Source organism: Bos indicus x Bos taurus, chromosome 29 (assembly GCF_003369695.1).
Source record: "Bos indicus x Bos taurus breed Angus x Brahman F1 hybrid chromosome 29, Bos_hybrid_MaternalHap_v2.0, whole genome shotgun sequence".
NCBI classification, from domain to species: domain Eukaryota; kingdom Metazoa; phylum Chordata; class Mammalia; order Artiodactyla; family Bovidae; genus Bos; species Bos indicus x Bos taurus.
In genome coordinates, this window is record NC_040104.1 from 31,989,442 (window position 1) to 32,008,507 (window position 19,066).

The window sequence follows — 19,066 nt, forward strand, 5'->3', positions numbered from 1 at the left end:
CCTTAAATCTATTTCTCACTTTCACTGTATAATCATAAGGGATTTGATTTAGGTCATACCTGAATGGTGTAGTGGTTTTTCCCTACTTTCTTCAATTTAAGTCTGAATTTGGCAATAAGGAGTTCATGATCTGAGCCACAGTCAGCTCCTGGTCTTGTTTTTGCTGACTGTATAGAGCTTCTCCATCTTTGGCTACAAAGAATATAATCAATCTGATTTCGGTGTTGACCATCTGGTGATGTTCATGTATAGAGTCTTTTCTTGTGTTGTTGGAAGAGAGTGTTTGCTATGACCAGTGTGTTCTTTTGGCAAAACTCTATTAGGCTTTGCCCTGCTTCATTCCGTATTCAGGCCAAATTTGCCTGTTACTCCAGGTGTTTCTTGACTTCCTACTTTTGCATTCCAGTGCCCTATGATGAAAAGGACATCTTTTTTGGGTGTTAGTTCTTAAAGGTCTTGTAGGTCTTCATAGAACTGTTCAACCATTCAGCACAGTGGCTACACTTTGCTGGAGCAGCCATGAAGAGATACCCCACGTCCAAGGTAAGAGAAACCCAAGTACGATGGTAGATATTGAGAGAGGGCATCAGAGGGCAGACACAGTGAAACCATAATCACAGAAAACTAGCCAATCTGATCACATGGATCACAGCCTTGCATTCCAGTCTCCTATAATGAAAAGGACATCTTTTGGGGGTGTTAGTTCTAAAAGGTCTTGTAGGTCTTCATAGAACTGTTCAGCTTCTTCAGCGTTACTTGGGGCATAGGCTTGGATCACCATGATATTAAATGGCCTCTGTTGCAGCGCTGAGCAAGCATAGGCTAAAAGGATATGCTAAATCTATAAATTTAGCTACATCTATATCTCAAAGGAAACTCTGTCTCTGATAAATTTAGAATTATCTGAAAAAACAAAAACCTTAAAATCTAACAGAAAGGATATATGGATTAATGTAAACAGTGATTAATAAATTTTAAAATGTTACTTTACTACCAGATACTTTTAATTATGAAAATGTATTTCTAATAATAATAATTATAAATGTGATGATTAATAATTTTTCTTTCTTCTCATACTTGACTGTCTCAAATTTTTTAAAACAATGATTTAGCTATGTTATTTACTATTGCTATAAGAGATCTGGATATTGGGATCACAAAGTCATTTATAAGGTACTGGAATCTGGAAGAGGAAATCAATAACGTTTTGAGTTCTGACTTTTCAATACTTACATTGTATAAAGAGAAAAATACCAAGAATACACAAAAGTGGGTTGATTGGAGGACAGGAGAAGGGGCCATAGACTATGTTCCAATAACAGAGTCTACCCTTTGATAAACGTTTTAGGGCAGATAGGGAGAAAAGTATAACAAGAAGAAATTTGGGAATTCCACAAAGATGGCCAAACCCAGAAATCCTGAGATGGGAGGAGGAACCTAAATTACTCGGCTAGGATGCAGATTTTGTTCAAGAAAGGCAACACATGCCAAGAGGGGTTAAACACTTACTTCAAGCCATTGTAGAACAACCTCTTATAGTCAACATTTATTCTAGTCATATTTTCTTTTCTAAGTTCTTCAACGGTGAATAACCGGCTGATGTGCTGAAAACCAGGAGCTTTGCTCCTGACATACTTCCTATCAGAATCTGGTAACCAGAAAATCTGCAAGGAGAAACAGGAAGTCTTTCAGTGGAAAATCAGCTGTGTTGGTACAAACAGCCCCATGTAGAATGGGAGGCGTTTCATTCAAGCATGGATAACAGTCTATAGGGAGCAGAGATTTTAGTCTTTGATGAATGAGTTAACCTGCCCTAATGTTGTCCAGTGAACTCTTAAAACGCGGCTGTCACTAGTTTTGTTCTGGAGCTGAGTTTTCCCAGTTAACAACACGGGACCAAAGGTGAGCTGTGTCACCACACTAGCTAAAGTGGACGAGGAGTTTGTAGGTGTGGATAAAGGGTCAGTATCATAATCATCTCCTCTGGCTGATGATGCTATAAATCATTTTTGAGAAGAGTCATTTTCTGCCAACAGGAGATGCTTTCCACTCATCTGTGGAAAGAGTTCTATTTGGAAAAAGACACATATTTGTTTCTCTCATAGCATTCTTCCACATTCTGAAAATTAAAGATATTTGGAATGACTGACTGACAAAATGAAGAGCGCTCTGGGAAACATGATGAATCTCTGTTCAAATAAGAACTTTCTATATCATAAATGAAAGCTGCTATTCAAAGCCTTAGTGCTCCATACTCAGGCCCTTTTCTAAGAGATGTACACTGGTGATGATGCAGCTCACATCATATAGCCATTACATACATTCCCTTTTATTTCATTTGGTTTGGAACAGCAAACAGCCTCAATGTTTTCCCCACTGATATAAATTTAACTGGCTCATTCTTAGATTGGCACATGTATTGGGTTCACCAAAAATTTTGTTTTCTTTTTTTTCCTGTAAGATGGCTCTAGCAGCACTTAGTTGTCTTTAACTTCATTTTAAACAATTTTCTTATACTGCATTGTAACAGCTGGCACTCATTAGTGAGCATTTGGAGAATTTTTGTATAGCCATTTTAATATTTAAAATTGAAGAAAAAGTCACATTTTTCACATATTATGCTTTATCATTTGAATAAAGGTAAAAACACAACTGAAATGCAAAAAAAAAAAAAAAAAGATATGTGCCATGTATGGAGAGAAAAATGCAGAAAAGCAAAATGGCTATCTGGGGAGGCCTTACAAATAGCTGTGAAAAGAAGAGAAATATTGGCTCTATTGACTTACATCAGTGCAGTTAAAAGGGTCAGTTAACACACATAAAGTTCCTTGTATAATTAGCAAATCTAGAGTCAGATTGTGTTAAACAACTACTAAGGCTATTAAATGAGGTTCTGTCTAGAGAGTATATAGAGAATCTAGAATTACTCTTTTAATAGTCCCTATCATTCCAGAGCTCTTTTTCTCACTACTACTTTAAAAATTGGAAGTTCACTTGAACCAGTTTTCACATGTATAGCTACAAATATGGGCAAATTTCTCTCTCCTTTTCCTGCTCATCATTGATCTTTCTTACTACCTGTAATGCTGAGACAGTGTGCAATGAGGGACACCATACAGTTTGCCTAGGAAGGCGTGTAGGCATTGGTTCCAAATACCAATTGTATGTGTATCCTTAGTTGGGGACTGGGGGCTTGTCATACCAGATTGAATGACATGTAATCTCAAATATGCTCTTCAGATATGATGTTGACAACACAATTTTTCCAGTTATATCCAGTGTAAAGGGGGGCATATTTCTATTCAATTTATGTAGATGACTGCATTGCCCTGAAACATAGTGATTCAGTAAAAAGAATTTGTACCTGAATTCAGAGACGTGGTGAGAACAAGTTACTAAATATTGGGTTGGCCAAAAAGCTCCTTCAGTTGTTAAATAAAAATGAAACACATATTTTTCATTTTTACCAAGGTGTTTATTGAACATCATATTGACCTTTTTGTCCCACTACCTTCTGCCATTTTTCTGGCAACTTTGTAATTCTATCTTCCAAAACTTTTCGTCTTTTTGAACAAAGAACTCTTCCTTATGCAGTCTTTCAGGGAATTGAATTTTTTTCCACTAAAAGAATTTTGCAAAGACCAAAATCAATGGAAATCCAAAGGCACAATGTCTGGTGAATATGACAGTTGAATCAGAACTTGCCAGCCAAGCTGTAACAGTTTTTGCCTGATCATCAAATAAACATGCAGTCTTATGTTACACTGTTGGGAGATTATTTTCTGTTGACTAATTCTGGATGCCTTTCATTGAATGCTGCTTTCAGTTAGTCTAACTGAGAGCAGTGCTTGTTGGAATTTATTGTTTGCTTTTCCTGAAGAAATTCATATTGGAGGACTCCCTTTGAAACCCACTATATACACAATATCACTTTCTATGGGTGAGGGCCAGCTTTTGCTGTGTTTGATGGTGGTTCATTTTGCTTGTGCTTGATCTCTTCCATTCCACATTATTGTACAGTATCCACTTTTCATCATCCATCACAATTGGTTTTAGGGAATGTTTTTGTTATGTTTAAGTAGAGAGTTGTATGAAATATTTTCAAGAAGATCCTTTTCATGTAACTTATGTAGAACCCAAGTATCAAAGCAATAAACATAATCAAGTTAGTGAAAATGATTTTGAGTGCTTGATTTGGATATTTTCAGTATGTTGGCTATCTCTTTGTGGTGTAACTTTGTTCTTAATTAATATCTTGATTTGATTGCTATCAGTTTCAACTAGTCTCCAGTCCAGTGAGAAATCTCCAGCACTAAATTTCACAAACCACTTTTGACATGTTCCAGCAGTCACAGCACCTTCACCATACACTGTGCATTTTGGGGGGCGTGTTTCAGTTGTGCTTTTGCCTTTCTTGAAATAATAGGAAAAAAAAGAAATAATAGAAGTATAATATGCTGAAATTTTTGCTTTTTTGATTCCATCTTCCATGTTAAAATGGCCACACAATTGCTGCATGATTCAGGGAACTCAGATCTGGTGCTCTGTAACAACATGGAGGGATGGGATGGGGTGGGAGGTGGAGGGAGGTTCATGAGGGAGGATACATATGTAATACCTATGACTGATTCATGCTGCTATGTGGCAGAAAACAGCACAATTTAAAAAAGTTATTATGCTGGATTAAAAATAAAATAGCCACACAAAAAGTCACCAATTTTTATAAGTTTTAAAAAAATGCACACTGATATGACAGCCGTCACAATAGAACCTAAGAAAATTGTTTTGAATGAAGTTAAAGGCAGTTAATTGTTTCTAGAGCCATCTTATGAGAAAAGACCAATGAACCTTTTGGCCACCCCAATGTTTATTATGTCATGCCTTCTTGATATTTTTGCCCTTTTATCATTACATCATGACTTTCTTTGTACCTTGTTATCATTTTGCCTTGAGATTTATTTTTTGGGGGCATAAGCATGACTATACCTGCTTTCTTTTATTTACCATTCGCTTGGAATATCATCTTCAGTTCTTTCATTTTGAGTCTGTATGTGTCTTTAGAATTGAAACGAGTGTCCTGAAGACACCATGCAGTTCAGTCTTGATTTTTAATCCATCCCACCACCCCGTGCCTTTTGATTTGGTGAGTTCAATCCATTTACATCTCAGATGATTGTTGATATGTAAGAACATACTACTGCGAATTTGTCTTTTGACTGTTTCATATCTCCATTGTTTCTTTTTACTTGTGCTCTGTCTTTTCAATTGGTAATTTTCCATGCTTGTTTCCTCAGTTTTCCTCTTTATGTTTACTGTCTGTGCTCTAGATTTTTGTTTTCTGAGTACTATGAGGCTTGCATAGAAAATCTTTCTCATAGTTTGAATAGGTCTTTTCCTGTTGATAGCAATTTATCTAAATTTGCTGTCCTTCCTTTTTATATTTTTACTGTAGAAATTCTGTCTCTTTATTCTGTGAGTTTGTTGCACATTGTGGTAGCTATAGTTATTTTCAAAACTCTTTCCTTTAATCTTTATGTTTAATGTTTACCACTTTACTCTAAACTAGAGTTATAGTTTTCTCCCTTAACTGAGAGCTGTGTATACTTTTATCTTCTCATTTCAGGTGGAAGAGCTCCTGTCAGCATTTCTTGTAAGGCAGATTTAGTGGTGAAGAACTCTTTCAGCTTTGTTTGTCTGGGAGAGCCTGAATTTCTCCTTCATATCTAAAGAATAACTTTGTTAGATTATTATTTGTTAGAGTATTCTGGGCAAGCATTTTCTTTTTTTTTTTTCCTGTTTCCTTTTATTTTATTTTTTTTAATTTTATTTTATTTTTAAACTTTACATAATTGTATTAGTTTTGCCAAATATCGAAATGAATCCACCACAGGTATACATGTGTTCCCCATCCTGAACCCTCCTCCCTCCCCCCTCCCCATACCATCCCTCTGGGTCGTCCCAGTGCACTAGCCCCAAGCATCCAGTATCATGCATCGAACCTGGACTGGCATCTCGTTTCATACATGATATTTTACATGTTTCAATGCCATTCTCCCAAATCTTCCCACCCTCTCCCTCTCCCACAGAGTCCATAAGACTGTTCTATACATCAGTGTCTCTTTTGCTGTCTCGTACACAGGGTTATCATTACCCTCTTTCTAAATTCCATATATATGCGTTAGTATACTGTATTGGTGTTTTTCCTTCTGGCTTACTTCACTTTGTATAATAGGCTCCAGTTTCATCCACCTCATTAGAACGGATTCAAATGTATTCTTTTTAATGGCTGAGTAATACTCCATTGTGTATATGTACCACAGCTTTCTTATCCATTCATCTGCTGATGGGCATCTAGGTTGCTTCCATGTCATGGCTATTATAAACAGTGCTGTGATGAACATTGGGGTACACGTGTCTCTTTCCCTTCTGGTTTCCTCAGTGTGTATGCCCAGCAGTGGGATTGCTGGATCATAAGGCAGTTCTATTTCCGGTTTTTTAAGGAATCTCCACACTGTTCTCCATAGTGTCTGTACTAGTTTGCATTCCCACCAACAGTGTAAGAGGGTTCCCTTTTCTCCACACCCTCTCCAGCATTTATTATTTGTAGACTTTTGGATTGCAGCCATTCTCTTTCAATACTTTCAGTATGTCATTCCACTCTTTCCTGGCCTATCGAGTTGTTGCTGGTGGTCTAATTGGGGGTTCCTTTGGGCAATACTTAATTTCCCCCCCCCCCTGGTTTCCTTCATTTATCATTGACCCTGACACCTTGATTATAATGTATCTTGGAGAAGGTCATCTTACACTGAGATGAGGTGATCTATTAGCTTTGTGGATTTGTACCTGGATTTGTCCAAAGACCTGGATTTATCCAGGTTTTTGCCCAGGTTTAGGAAGTCCCCAGCTATTACTTCTTAACATAAATGCTGTGCCCCCTTTTCCTTCTCTTAGTTTGGTAGGTACACCCATTATCTGTATTTTGCTATCCTAATGAATGTGATTAAAAAATCTTAGTTCTCTCTCCTCTTCCACCTGAAACATTTGTAGATTCCTTTCTTCCAGGTTATTTATTCTTTCATTTGATTTGTTCTATTTCAAAGATTTTCTCATGCATTCTTAATTGTATTTGTTGGGTTCTTAAGCTCCAGAATTTGGGTTTGGTCTTTTTTAAGAATTGAAAAATTCCCAAAATTAAAACACACAGAGACACCTCTAAATAACCCATAGAGAAAGTGGGAAGTCTCAGGGAAAATTAGATAGATTTTGAATTGAATGTAAAAAAAAATACAATATTGGGACTCCTCTGGTGGTCCAGTTACCAGTGCAGGGAACCCAGGTTTAATCCCTGGTCTGAGAAGATCCCACATGCCGTGGAGCAGCTAAGCCATATTTGCCATAACTGCTGAGCCCATGTGCTGCAGCTACTGAAGCCTCTGTGCCTAGAGCCTGTGCTTGACAATGGAAAGCCACTGCAATGAGAAGCTCGTGCCCTGCAAAGAAGAGTAGCCCCCCTTTGCTGCAATTAGAGAAGGCCCATGCATTGAGCAATGAAGATACAGCACAGCCAAAAATAAATAAAATATTTTTAAAATTTGGTGGAATGCAACTACGGCAGTGATTAGAGAAAAAAAACTCCTAGGATTATCTGTTTATATTAGGAAAGAAGAATCTCAATCAAAAATCTAAGCTTCCTCTTTGATAAGCTAGAAAAAGAGGGTCAAATTTAACTTGTAGTAAACAGAAGAGAAAAAAGAGTAAATGGTATGAATCGGTGAAATGGGAACAGAGAAAAAGAAAACATAAATGAAACAAAACCTTATTCTTCAAAGCGATCAACAAAATTGATAAACATCTGGTCAACTGACTAAGACAAAAAGAGGAAACATACAAATGTCCAATATTGGGAAGGAAAGAATGTGCTTTAATACAGACCCTCTAGTCATTACCAAAGGTAATAATGAAAGTGAACAGTGGAGCTGGCTCACATTGGCTCACAAGAACAAAATATTACATTTCAGATCTTTTAGAACCAGTTGTTAATCCAGTTATGAAACTGGGCATGGTTGTAGTATTTAAGTAACAAAAGTTGGCAAACTCTGTAAATCAGGTCTTTATACTTCTGGAGAGCCCTTTGCATACTATAGTCTAGGAAAAACACCATGCACATAAATCTGGTAGTTTAGATGAAATGGAACAGTTTTCTGTATCATGAAAATTCAATTGACAATCAAGTTAAGAAAAAAAAAAAAGGAGGAGAGTTGGCGGCTGCTGAGGGCTGATCGAACCTGATCTCTCCGACAGAGGAGCATGGCGTGGGACCTTGTTGTGGGATTCACACACATACCTCAGAATGCCGGGTCTAAGTTGTAGATTTTATCAACACAAATTTCCTGAGGTGGAAGATGTAGTGATGGTGAATGTAAGGTCCATTGCTGAAATGGGCGCTTATGTCAGCTTGTTGGAATACAACAACATCGAAGGCATGATTCTTCTGAGTGAGTTGTCAAGAAGGTGTATCCGTTCTATAAACAAACTCATCCGAATTGGCAGGAATGAATGTGTGGTTGTTATTAGAGTGGACAAAGAAAAAGGATATATTGATTTGTCAAAAAGAAGAGTTTCACCAGAGGAAGCAATCAAATGTGAAGATAAATTTACCAAATCCAAAACTGTTTACAGCATTCTTCGTCATGTTGCTGAGGTCTTAGAATATACCAAGGATGAGCAGCTGGAAAGCCTATTCCAGAGGACTGCCTGGGTCTTCGATGACAAGTACAAGAGACCCGGATATGGTGCCTATGATGCATTTAAGCACGCAGTCTCAGACCCATCTATTTTGGATAGCTTAGATTTGAATGAAGATGAACGTGAAGTACTCATTAACAATATTAATAGGCGTTTGACCCCCCAGGCTGTCAAAATTTGAGCAGATATTGAAGTGGCTTGTTATGGTTATGAAGGCATCGATGCCGTAAAAGAAGCTCTGAGAGCGGGTTTGAATTGTTCTACAGAAACCATGCCCATCAAAATTAATCTAATAGCTCCTCCTCGGTATGTAATGACTACAACCACCCTGGAGAGAACAGAAGGCCTCTCTGTCCTCAATCAAGCTATGGCTGTTATAAAAGAAAAAATTGAGGAAAAGAGGGGTGTCTTCAATGTTCAAATGGAGCCCAAAGTGGTCACAGATACAGATGAGACCGAACTTGCAAGGCAGCTGGAGAGGCTTGAGAGAGAAAATGCAGAAGTGGATGGAGATGATGATGCAGAAGAAATGGAAGCCAAAGCTGAAGATTAACTTTGTGGGAAACAGAGTCCAGTTTAAGGAACACAAAGCAGCCTTCCTGGCTGTAAACCCTAGACTTAAAAGTTTTCCAGTATTGAAAACTTCAACGCTGAATATTTTTTATTTTAAGTATTTAAATGTTCCAACAGACCAAAACATGAAATGCCCTCCTAAATGTTAGCTGTTTTCACACAGTAGTTCCAACACCTTGAGCGTTTTTTAAGGGAGTGGCCTGATTTCACTAGAGACAGATCTTCAAGACGAGACATAAATTGGGCTTATGATTTCCATTTCTGATATCTCCAGATTGGCACCCCTTTGTAGATTAGTGCCTCCATGAGATTTACCAGAGGCACTCAAAGCGAATAGTTCCAACCTTTCTATATAAAATGTATCAAGCAAACATTAAATAAATTTCTGGGATATTTAAAAAAAAAAGAAAAAAAAAAAGAATTTTATTTGAGCCAAACTACCACACATTTGCACTCATCTCACACGTTAGTAAAGTAATGCTCAAAACTCTCCAAGCCAGGCTTCAGCAATATGTGAACTGTGAACTTCCAGATGTTCAACTGGTTTTAGAAAAGGCAGAGGAACCAGAGATCAAATTGCCAACATCTGCTGGATCATGGAAAAAGTAAGAGAGTTCCAGAAAAACATCTATTTCTGCTTTATTGACTATGCCAAAGCCTTTGACTGTGTGGATCACAATAAACTGTGGGAAATTCTGAAAGAGATGGGAATACCAGACCACCTGACCTGCCTCTTGAGAAACCTGTATGCAGATCAGGAAGCAACAGTTAGAACTGGACATGGAACAACAGACTGGTTCCAAATAAGAAAAGGAGTACATCAAGGCTATATATTGTCACCCTGCTTATTTAACTTATATGCAGAGTACATCATGAGAAACGCTGGACTGGAAGAAACACAAGCTGGAATCAAGATTGCCTGGAGAAATATCAATAACCTCAGATATGCAGATGACACCACCCTTATGGCAAAAGTGAAGAGGAACTCAAAAGCCTCTTGAGGAAAGTAAAAGTGGAAAGTGAAAAAGTTGGCTTAAAGCTCAACATTCAGAAAACGAAGAAAAGGGCACCTGGTCCCATCACTTCATGGGAAATAGATGGGGAAAGAGTGGAAACAGTGTCAGACTTTATTTTTGGGGGGCTCCAAAATCACTGCAGATGGTGACTGCAACCATGAAATTAAAAGACGCTTACTCCTTGGAAGGGAAGTTATGACCAACCTAGATAGCATATTCAAAAGCAGAGACATTACTTTTCCAACAAAGGTCCGTCTAGTCAAGGCTATGGCTTTTCCTGTGGTCATGTATGGATGTGAGAGTTGTACTGTGAAGAAGGCTGAGTGTCAAAGAATTGATGCTTTTGAACTGTGGTGTTGGAGGAGACTCTTGAGAGTCCCTTGGACTGCAAGGAGATCCAACCAGTCCATTCTGAAGGAGATCAGCCCTGGGATTTCTTTGGAAGGAATGATGCTAAAGCTGAAACTCCAGTACTTTGGCCACCTCATGTGAAGAGTTGACTCATTGGAAAAGACTCTGATGCTGGGGGGGATTGGGGGCAGGAGAAGAAGGGGACGACAGAGGATGAGATGGCTGGATGGCATCACTGACTTGATGGACGTGAGTCTGGGTGAACTCCGGGAGTTGGTGATGGGCAGGGAGGCCTGTTGTGCTGCAATTCATGGGGTCACAAAGAGTCAGACACAACTGAGCAATTGAACTGACTGATGGAGAAGGTGCTGTGACTGATGGAACAAGTTAAAAGTGGTTTGTGGAAGTTTCATGCTCGAGATTTCTCGCTGGATGATCCTCCATGGTCATACAGACCAGTTGAAGTTGAGAGCATCCAAATCAAGTGTAGAAAATCATTTTTACCACCTTGGTTATGTTAACTGCTTTGATGTTTCCATTCTACATAAATTAAGCAAAAAAACCCAAAAAACTTCCTGAAGGTATTTTTGCATGAGATTATTTACTTAAACATAATGAAAATGTTATGTATTAAAACATATTGTGATGGGTGATGAAAAGTAGATTCTGTACAATAATGTGGAATTGAAGAGCCCATGGGGCCAGCAAAATGAACCACCAGTAAACACACCAAAGGCTGGTGTTCATCCAAAGAAGGTGATAATGTATAGGGTGGGACTGGAAGGGAGTTCTCTATTATGAACTCTTTCCAGAAAACCAAATGGTTATTTATTCAAGTACTTCTACAGTTAGACCAACTGAAAGCAGCACTCAACAACAAGCAACTAGAATTAGTCAACAGAAAATGAATAATATCCCATCAGGATAATGCAAAACCACCTGCTTTCTTGATGACCAGGTAAAAACTGGTACAGCTTAGGTGGGAAGTTCTGATTCATCTGTCATATTCAGCAGACATTGCATCTTTGGATTTCCATTTCTTTTGGTCTTTATAAAATTCTCTTAATGGAAAAAATGTCAATTCCCCAGAAAACTGTAAATGGCACCTAGAACAGTTCTTTGCCCCAAAAAATAAGTTTTGGGGAAGTGAAATTATAAGGTTGCCTGAAAAATAGCAGAAGATAAGGCTTCCCAGGTGGCACAATGGTAAAGAATCCACCTGCCAGTGCAGAAGTTGCAAGAGACATGGGTTTGATCTCTGGGTTGGAAAGAATCCTTGGAGTAGGAAATGGCAACCCACTCTAGTACATGGACAGAGGAACCAAGCAAGTTACACTCCATAGGGTTTCAGATAATTGGACACAATTGAGCACACCCCTTTACCTTATTTTAAGTGAAACAGAACAGTGAATACATTGTCCAATAAACTCCTTGGTGAAAATGAAAAATGTGTCTTTTATTTTTACTTAAAAACTGAAGGAATTTTTGGCCAAGCCCGTAGCTATATAAGCAGCCAATTCCATTTCTCTAGGGAGTAGAATCGTTTAAGCATTCCAGGGAAGATCTACAAGGTTCATCAGGTTCAAATGCTATGCTCCTGTAACAAGTTACCCACTTCCCAACCTCTAGTGTGAATATTGAGATAGACATACCAGATGTTGCTCTATCTTAGAGTCAAGGATCACACTTACTACAAGACAGATATACGATGATCTGGAAGAATGTGATTGTGGAGGAGCATTAAGATCAAATATAACCAACTTTTTTTCCTTCTGTGCAAGTTCCAATAACTCAGATAGTTTTGGAATCTTCTGATTTCTTGCTCTTTCCTTTCAGCCTCTGATAATGGTTTCATACGAAAAAATGGTTTGATCTAAAAATAAGTACATCAGAGAAAACATTAGCTCCTATCAAAAGTATTTTCCAATTCTCATGCTTTAAGCCCCACACCCAGCCCTATCTCTGTGCTGACCCATTACCATTCAACCCACCAGGTTTCCTGAAATACTGGTCCTGAGACAAGAGTTGCCAAGAAGAGAAATAAAATATAATCTCCATAGCTAGTAATGGTATTTGCAATGATTTATTCTAGAACATAAAGGAAATACAATAATGTGGAATTAAAGAGACCGTGTGGCCAGCAAAATGAACCTCTATTAAGCATATCAAAGGCCAGTCTGCATTCAAAAAAAGTGATGGTTTGTATGGTGGGATTCTAAGGGAGTTCTTTATTATGAGGTCCTTCCAGAAAACCAAATGAATAATTTTGCAAGTACTGCTCCCAATTAGGCCAACTGAAAGCAGCAATCAACAGCAAGCCCATCACAATATGTTTTTTTTAAAAAAGAAATGCATTGAGTCAAAACGGGCATCTGATGAGGCCTTACAAATAGCTGAGAAAAGAAGAGAAGTGAAAGGCAAAGGAGAAAATGAAAGATATACCCATCTGAATTCAGCATTCCAAAAAATAGCAAGGATAGATAAGAAAGTCTTAAGTGAACAATGCAAATAAATAGAGGAAAACAACAAAATGGGAAAGACTAGTGATCTCTTCAAGAAAAGTGGAGATACCGAGGAAACATTTCATGCTAAGATGGGCACAATAAAGGATAGAAATGAAGTGGACCTAACAGAAGCAGGAGATACTAAGAAGAGGTGGCAAGAATACTCAAAAGAACTGTATAAAAAAGGTCTTCATGACCAGATCACCATGATGGTGTGGTCACTCAAGTCAAGTAGGCCTTAGGAAGCATTACTGCGAACCAAGCTAATGGAGGTGATGGAATTCCAGCTGAGCTACTTCAAATTGTAAAGAACAATGCTGTGAAAGTGCTGCACTCAATATGCCAGCAAATTTGGAAAAGTCAGCAGTGGCCACAAGACTGGGAAAGGTCAGTTTTTATTCTAATCCCAAAAAGGGCAAAGCCAAAGAATGTTCAAACCACTGCACAATTGCACTCATTTCACATGCTAGCAAGGTAAAGCTCAAAATTCTCTAAGCGAGGCTTTAGCAGTATATGAACTAACTCACAGTCTGGGTTTAGAAAATGGATGGTATGGGGAGGGAGGTGGGAGGGGAGTTCAGGATGGGAACACGTGTACACCCATGGCAGATTCATGTTGATGTATGGCAAAACCAATACAATATTGTAATTAGCCTCCAATTCAAATAAATAAATTTATATCAAAAAATAGAAAAGGCAGGGGCAGACTCATGTTGATATTTGGCAGAAAACAACAAAATTCTGTAAAGCAATTATACTTCAATTAAAATAAATAAATTAACTTTTAAAAAAAGAAAATGCAGAGGAACCATAGATCAAATTGCCAACATCCACTGGATCATAGAAAAGCAACAGAATTCCAGAAAACCATCTCCTTCTGCTTCATTGACTATGCTAAATCCTTTGACTGTGTGGATCACAACAACCTGTGGAAAATTCTTAAAGATATGGGAATACCAGACCACCTTACCTGCCTCCTGAGAAACCTGTATGCAGGTCAAAGAGCAACATTTAGAACTGGTCATGGAACAATGGTGTGGTTCCAAATTGGGGAAGGAGTACATCAAGGCTGTATATTGTCCCCCTGCTTATTTAATTAATATATAGAGTATACCATGCAAAATGCCAGCTGGATGAATCACAAGCTGGAATCAAGATTGCTAGGAGAAATATCAACAGCCTCAGATATGCACATGATACCACCCAATGGCAGAAAGCAAAGAAGAATTAAAGAGCCTCCTGATGAAGGTGAAAGAGGAGAATGAAAAAGCTGGCTTAAAACTCAACATTCAAAAAAACTAAGATCATGGCATCTGGTCCCATCACTTCATGGCAAATAGATGGGGAAACAATGGAAACGGTGAAAGTATTTTCTTGGGCTTGAAAACCACTGCTGATGGTGACTGCCACCACTAAATTAAAAGATGCTCGCTCTTTGGAAGAAAGCCATGACAAACTTATACAGAGTATTCAAAAACAGAGACATCGCTTTGGCAACAAAGGTCCATCTAGTCAAAGCTATAGTTTTTCCAGTAGTCATGAATGCCAGAGTTGGATCATAAAGAAAGCTGAATGCTGAAGAATTGATGCTTTCAAACTGTGGAGCTGGAAAAGACTCTTGAGAGTCTCTTGGACTGTAAGGAGATCAAACCAGTCAGTCTTAAATCAACCCTGAACACTCACTAGAAGAACTGATGCTGAAATTGAAGATACAATACTTTGGCCACTAGATGCAAATAGCTGACTAATTGGAATAGACCCAAATGCTGGAAAAATTAAGAACAGGAGGAGAAGGGAATGGCAGAGGATGAGATGGTTGGATGGCATCATAGGTCAATGGACATGAGATTGAAACAACTCTGGGAGACAGTGAAGGACAGGGAAGCTTGGTGTGCTGCAGTCCCTGGGGTTACAAAGGTTCAGACATGAATGAACAACTGAGCAACAACAATTTATAACATAGAACCTGCTGTATTTGCACTGAAGGGTATTCTTATTCTTCTCTAGACCTCCCTTTTCAACCTTTTTTTTAAACTTAAGGTAATAAAATTCATATTTTCTTTCATTGGTTACCCACATTTTCTCTTACTGTTTTAGTTATTTGTAGTGAAAAAAAAAAAAAAGACTTCAGCTTCAGACTAAACTGGACTCAACTCCCACTCTATCACTTATTTGTGTTCCTTGCTGTGTGTGTGTGTGTGCGCACGTGCGCATGTGTGTGTGTGCACACACAACATGTCCTCTGTCATGTTCGACTCTTTGCAACCCCATGGAAGGTAGTCCAATCTGCCTGGCTCCTCTGTTGACAGGATTTTCCTGGAAAAAATACTGGAGTGGGTTGCCATTTCCTTCTCCAAGGGATCTTCCTTGCCATATTCAATTGTTAAAATCCATTCCTCTATTTGTAAAGTTTAGCTCAAATGATACCTCCTTCATGAAGACTTCCTCAAATATTTCTAAACTAAAGAGAGCTTGGTGGCATTCAACTCCAATGGTTCATTTTTAAACCTCTTTAATACTGCTCTCTATTCTTGTTTGTATAGGTCTTACACCAAATTCAAATTCTGGCTTCATACGCTCTTGCTTTGTAACCTTGATAAAATCACTTATATTCTCAAAGTGTCTATTATCCAAACTATACAATGGGGAAAGGGAGGAATAATCTACATATTCCTCAGGGTTATTTTGTTGATTGAATATGATAAAATAGTTTCTAGGTCTAGGAGAATGTCTTGTACACAGAATATTGTGCAATTCACAGTAGTTCCCTCACTCTACTGCTTCTACTGACTGCAACTTTCTCAACTGTCACTTTTTTGCATATTACACAGCATTTCATCTTACATCTCAGTCCATATATATGTTGCCTATATTGAACTTAGTAGATGGCTACTTTTCCAATTTTTGCCAATTTTAGATCACTTATTGGTGAAGCTGGTGAGAGAAGGAATTTCACTCGGAGGAATGAAACAGTAGCTGCCTCACATTTTCTCAAGACTAAAGTATGCTCTCTTTGTCTCCACACAATTTTTTTCTTCACACTTATCCCACTGTTTGTATTTGTTCCCATTCCTAGTCATAAAAAAACAGAAACTGAAAAGACCTTCAGTGACCTCAAAATATCTATTCAACAGTCACCTTTGCTGAACTTGCACACCTTCATGATCTTCCAGATAACCATAAATCTTTTCTCTTTAAAAGTACTCATTTTGATATTTGGCAAAACTAATACAATTATGTAAAGTTTAAAAATAAAATAAAATTTAAAAAAAATAAATAAATGAAAAATAAAAAATAAAAAAATGAAAGTACTCAAAACAGGAGGCCAAGGTCTAAATCTATCAACAAGTTAACACACATCAAAGACTCATTGTTTAAGGCCAATTCCTTGATCTAGAAGTAACACTTTTTATTTTTGCCTCAGGAAAAAAAAAAAAAGCAATCTTGGCCACATTAGTCATCTACTCGTAGCCTGTACTATGAGACTTTAGAGGAAAGGTTTTAGCAGATCATCATACAACACAGAATGCTCTGACTAAAGTCCTTAGCCAGGGGCCTCTTTCACAGAAGACAGACCAGTCTATGGAATTCACATATTCCATCACTGATGTGTAGCATCTGACCCCCAATTCTGAAAAGAAACACTAGATCAACTTAGGTTTTGAGCTTCGTAATGGCAAACTGGTAGTACCAATTAAGCTCAAATGCGTATTTCTTCAAATCTTCCATGATACAACTCACCACAGTAGGGAGAAATTGACTACAGTATTAATTTTTTGACTGTGCAGGGTCTTTGTTGCTGTGTGTGGGCTTTCTCTAGTTGGGGTGAGTGAGGCCACTCTCTAGTTGCACAGCACAGGCTTCTCATTGCAGTGGCTTCCATTGCTGTGGAGTACAGGATCTAGAGCACGCAGGCTTCCACAGTTATGGTACATGGGCTTATTTGCCATGCAGCATGCAAACGCTTCCCAGACAAGAGATTAAACCCATGTCCCCTGAATTGGCTGGGGAATTCTTAACCACTGGGCCGCCGGTTAAGTTCAAAGTCACTATAGTATTAAATAAAAACTGATAGGGTAACTTTCTAAGACATCAGAAGATATGAGCAGTTCTTCCCTAATCTATAACCAACATAATCCTAGAAAAACTATGAAGGTCAGACATGAATTGGAACCTTGCGCCAAAGGATCCTTTGAGGATCTCCAAATAAATTTTATTCAATTTCTTCCCTCTGTGGGTTATGAATTTCTACCAGTAATTATGTGCTTATTTGGGTTATTATATATTTGTCTTCTTTACCTAAGCCATTCCAACCTAGCTTAGTGAGAGGTGAAAACATTTTATTGGGAGTTTTACTTTAAATTAGGTGAAGCTTTGCTCCTTACTAAAATAATTTCCTGTCCTTAAACACACAATACTCTTGAAAAGTGGGATGAATGCATGACATGTAAAAAACTGCAATCAGCCAAACTTCAGATGCTCTTGACATTCCATACCCTCAAAAACCACTCATTTTCTCTTCGACTTTGTGTTCTTTCCCATCAGGTAATCCCAGATTTGCTGTTATTATTATTCAGTCTCTAAGTTGTGTTGGCTCTTTGCGACCCCATGGACTGCAGGACACAAGGTTCCCTGTCCTTCACTATCCAAGAATCCTAGATTATCTTCTGTCAGCTAATCGCTTGCAGGCCTACATTTCAGAAATATCTCTACACTAGCTTTAAAACTTTCCAGCTATAATTTACCAAGGCTCTTTCAGGCAAATATTATAAGGGATTAGGCAATATATCTCACTTCTATAATTAACAGAACGGCTCTTTTCCTTGCCAACCACCTCATCAGTGAAATCCAGTGTATAGAAAACAACACATAGAAAGACTGCCATTGAACATTACTGGAAAGGACCATATCAAATACATCGAATACTCTTAACTCAATAGAGCCATTAAGTAGAAAGAATTGATCCCTGGATACACATTTCCCAAGCAAAATCACAATACCCATCTGACAACAATTAGAAGGTCATACCCAATAGCAATGATAAACCCAGGTTTCCCAGAGAACCACAGAAGTCAACAGTTCAGTTCAGTTGATCAGTCGTGTCTGACTCTTTGTGACCCCATGGACTGCAGCACACCAGGCTTCCCTGTCCATCACCAACTCCCGGAGCCTGCTCCAACTCATGTCCATTGAGTCAGTGATGCCATCCAACCATCTCATCCTCTGTCCTTCCCTTCTCCTCCTGCCTTCAATCTTTCCCAGCATCAGGGTCTTTTCCAGTGAGTCGGTTCTTCAGATCAGGTGGCCAAAGTACTGGAGCTTCAGCTTCAGCATCAGTCCTTCCAATGAATATTCAGGGTTGATTTTCTTTACAATTGACTTGTTTGATCTCCTTTCAGTCCAAGGGACTCTCAAGAGTCTTCTCCAATACCACAGTTCAAAAGCATCAATTCTTCAGTGCTCAGCCTTCTTCACAGTCCAACTCTCACACCCATACATGACTGCTGGAAAAAGCATAGCTTTGACCAGACAGACCTTTGTCAATAATGTCTCTGCTTTTTAATGTGCTGCCTATGTTCGTTATAGCTTTTCTTCAAAGGAGGAAGCATCTGTTAATTTCATGGCTGCTGGTAGCATCTGCAGTGATTTTGGAGCCCCCGAAAACAGTCTATCACTGTTTCCATTGTTTCCCCATCATTTGTCATGAAGTGATGGGACCAGATGCCATGATCTTTGTTTTTTGAACGTTGAGTTTTAAACCAGCTTTTTCAGTCTCCTCTTTCACTTTAATCAAGAGGCTCCTCTATTCCTACATTCCTTCTGCTGTAAGGGTGGTGTCATCTGCATATCTGAGGTTATTGATATTTCTCCCAGCAA

The 19,066-nt window shown here is 38.4% G+C and overlaps 1 protein-coding gene and 1 pseudogene across 1 annotated transcript in view; one reads left to right on the plus strand and one right to left on the minus strand.

Annotated features, from left to right (window-relative positions):
- The window catches only part of LOC113886062 (glycerophosphodiester phosphodiesterase domain-containing protein 4-like), a 134,978-nt gene that overhangs the window by 26,407 nt on the left and 89,505 nt on the right, over positions 1-19,066 (minus strand). The window contains 3 exon segments of the mRNA XM_027531997.1: positions 1,510-1,664; positions 12,338-12,519; positions 12,522-12,558. Of these exon segments, the coding sequence (XP_027387798.1) occupies positions 1,510-1,664; positions 12,338-12,519; positions 12,522-12,558 (374 nt within the window).
- LOC113886253 lies at positions 8,258-9,724 on the plus strand (annotated as a pseudogene).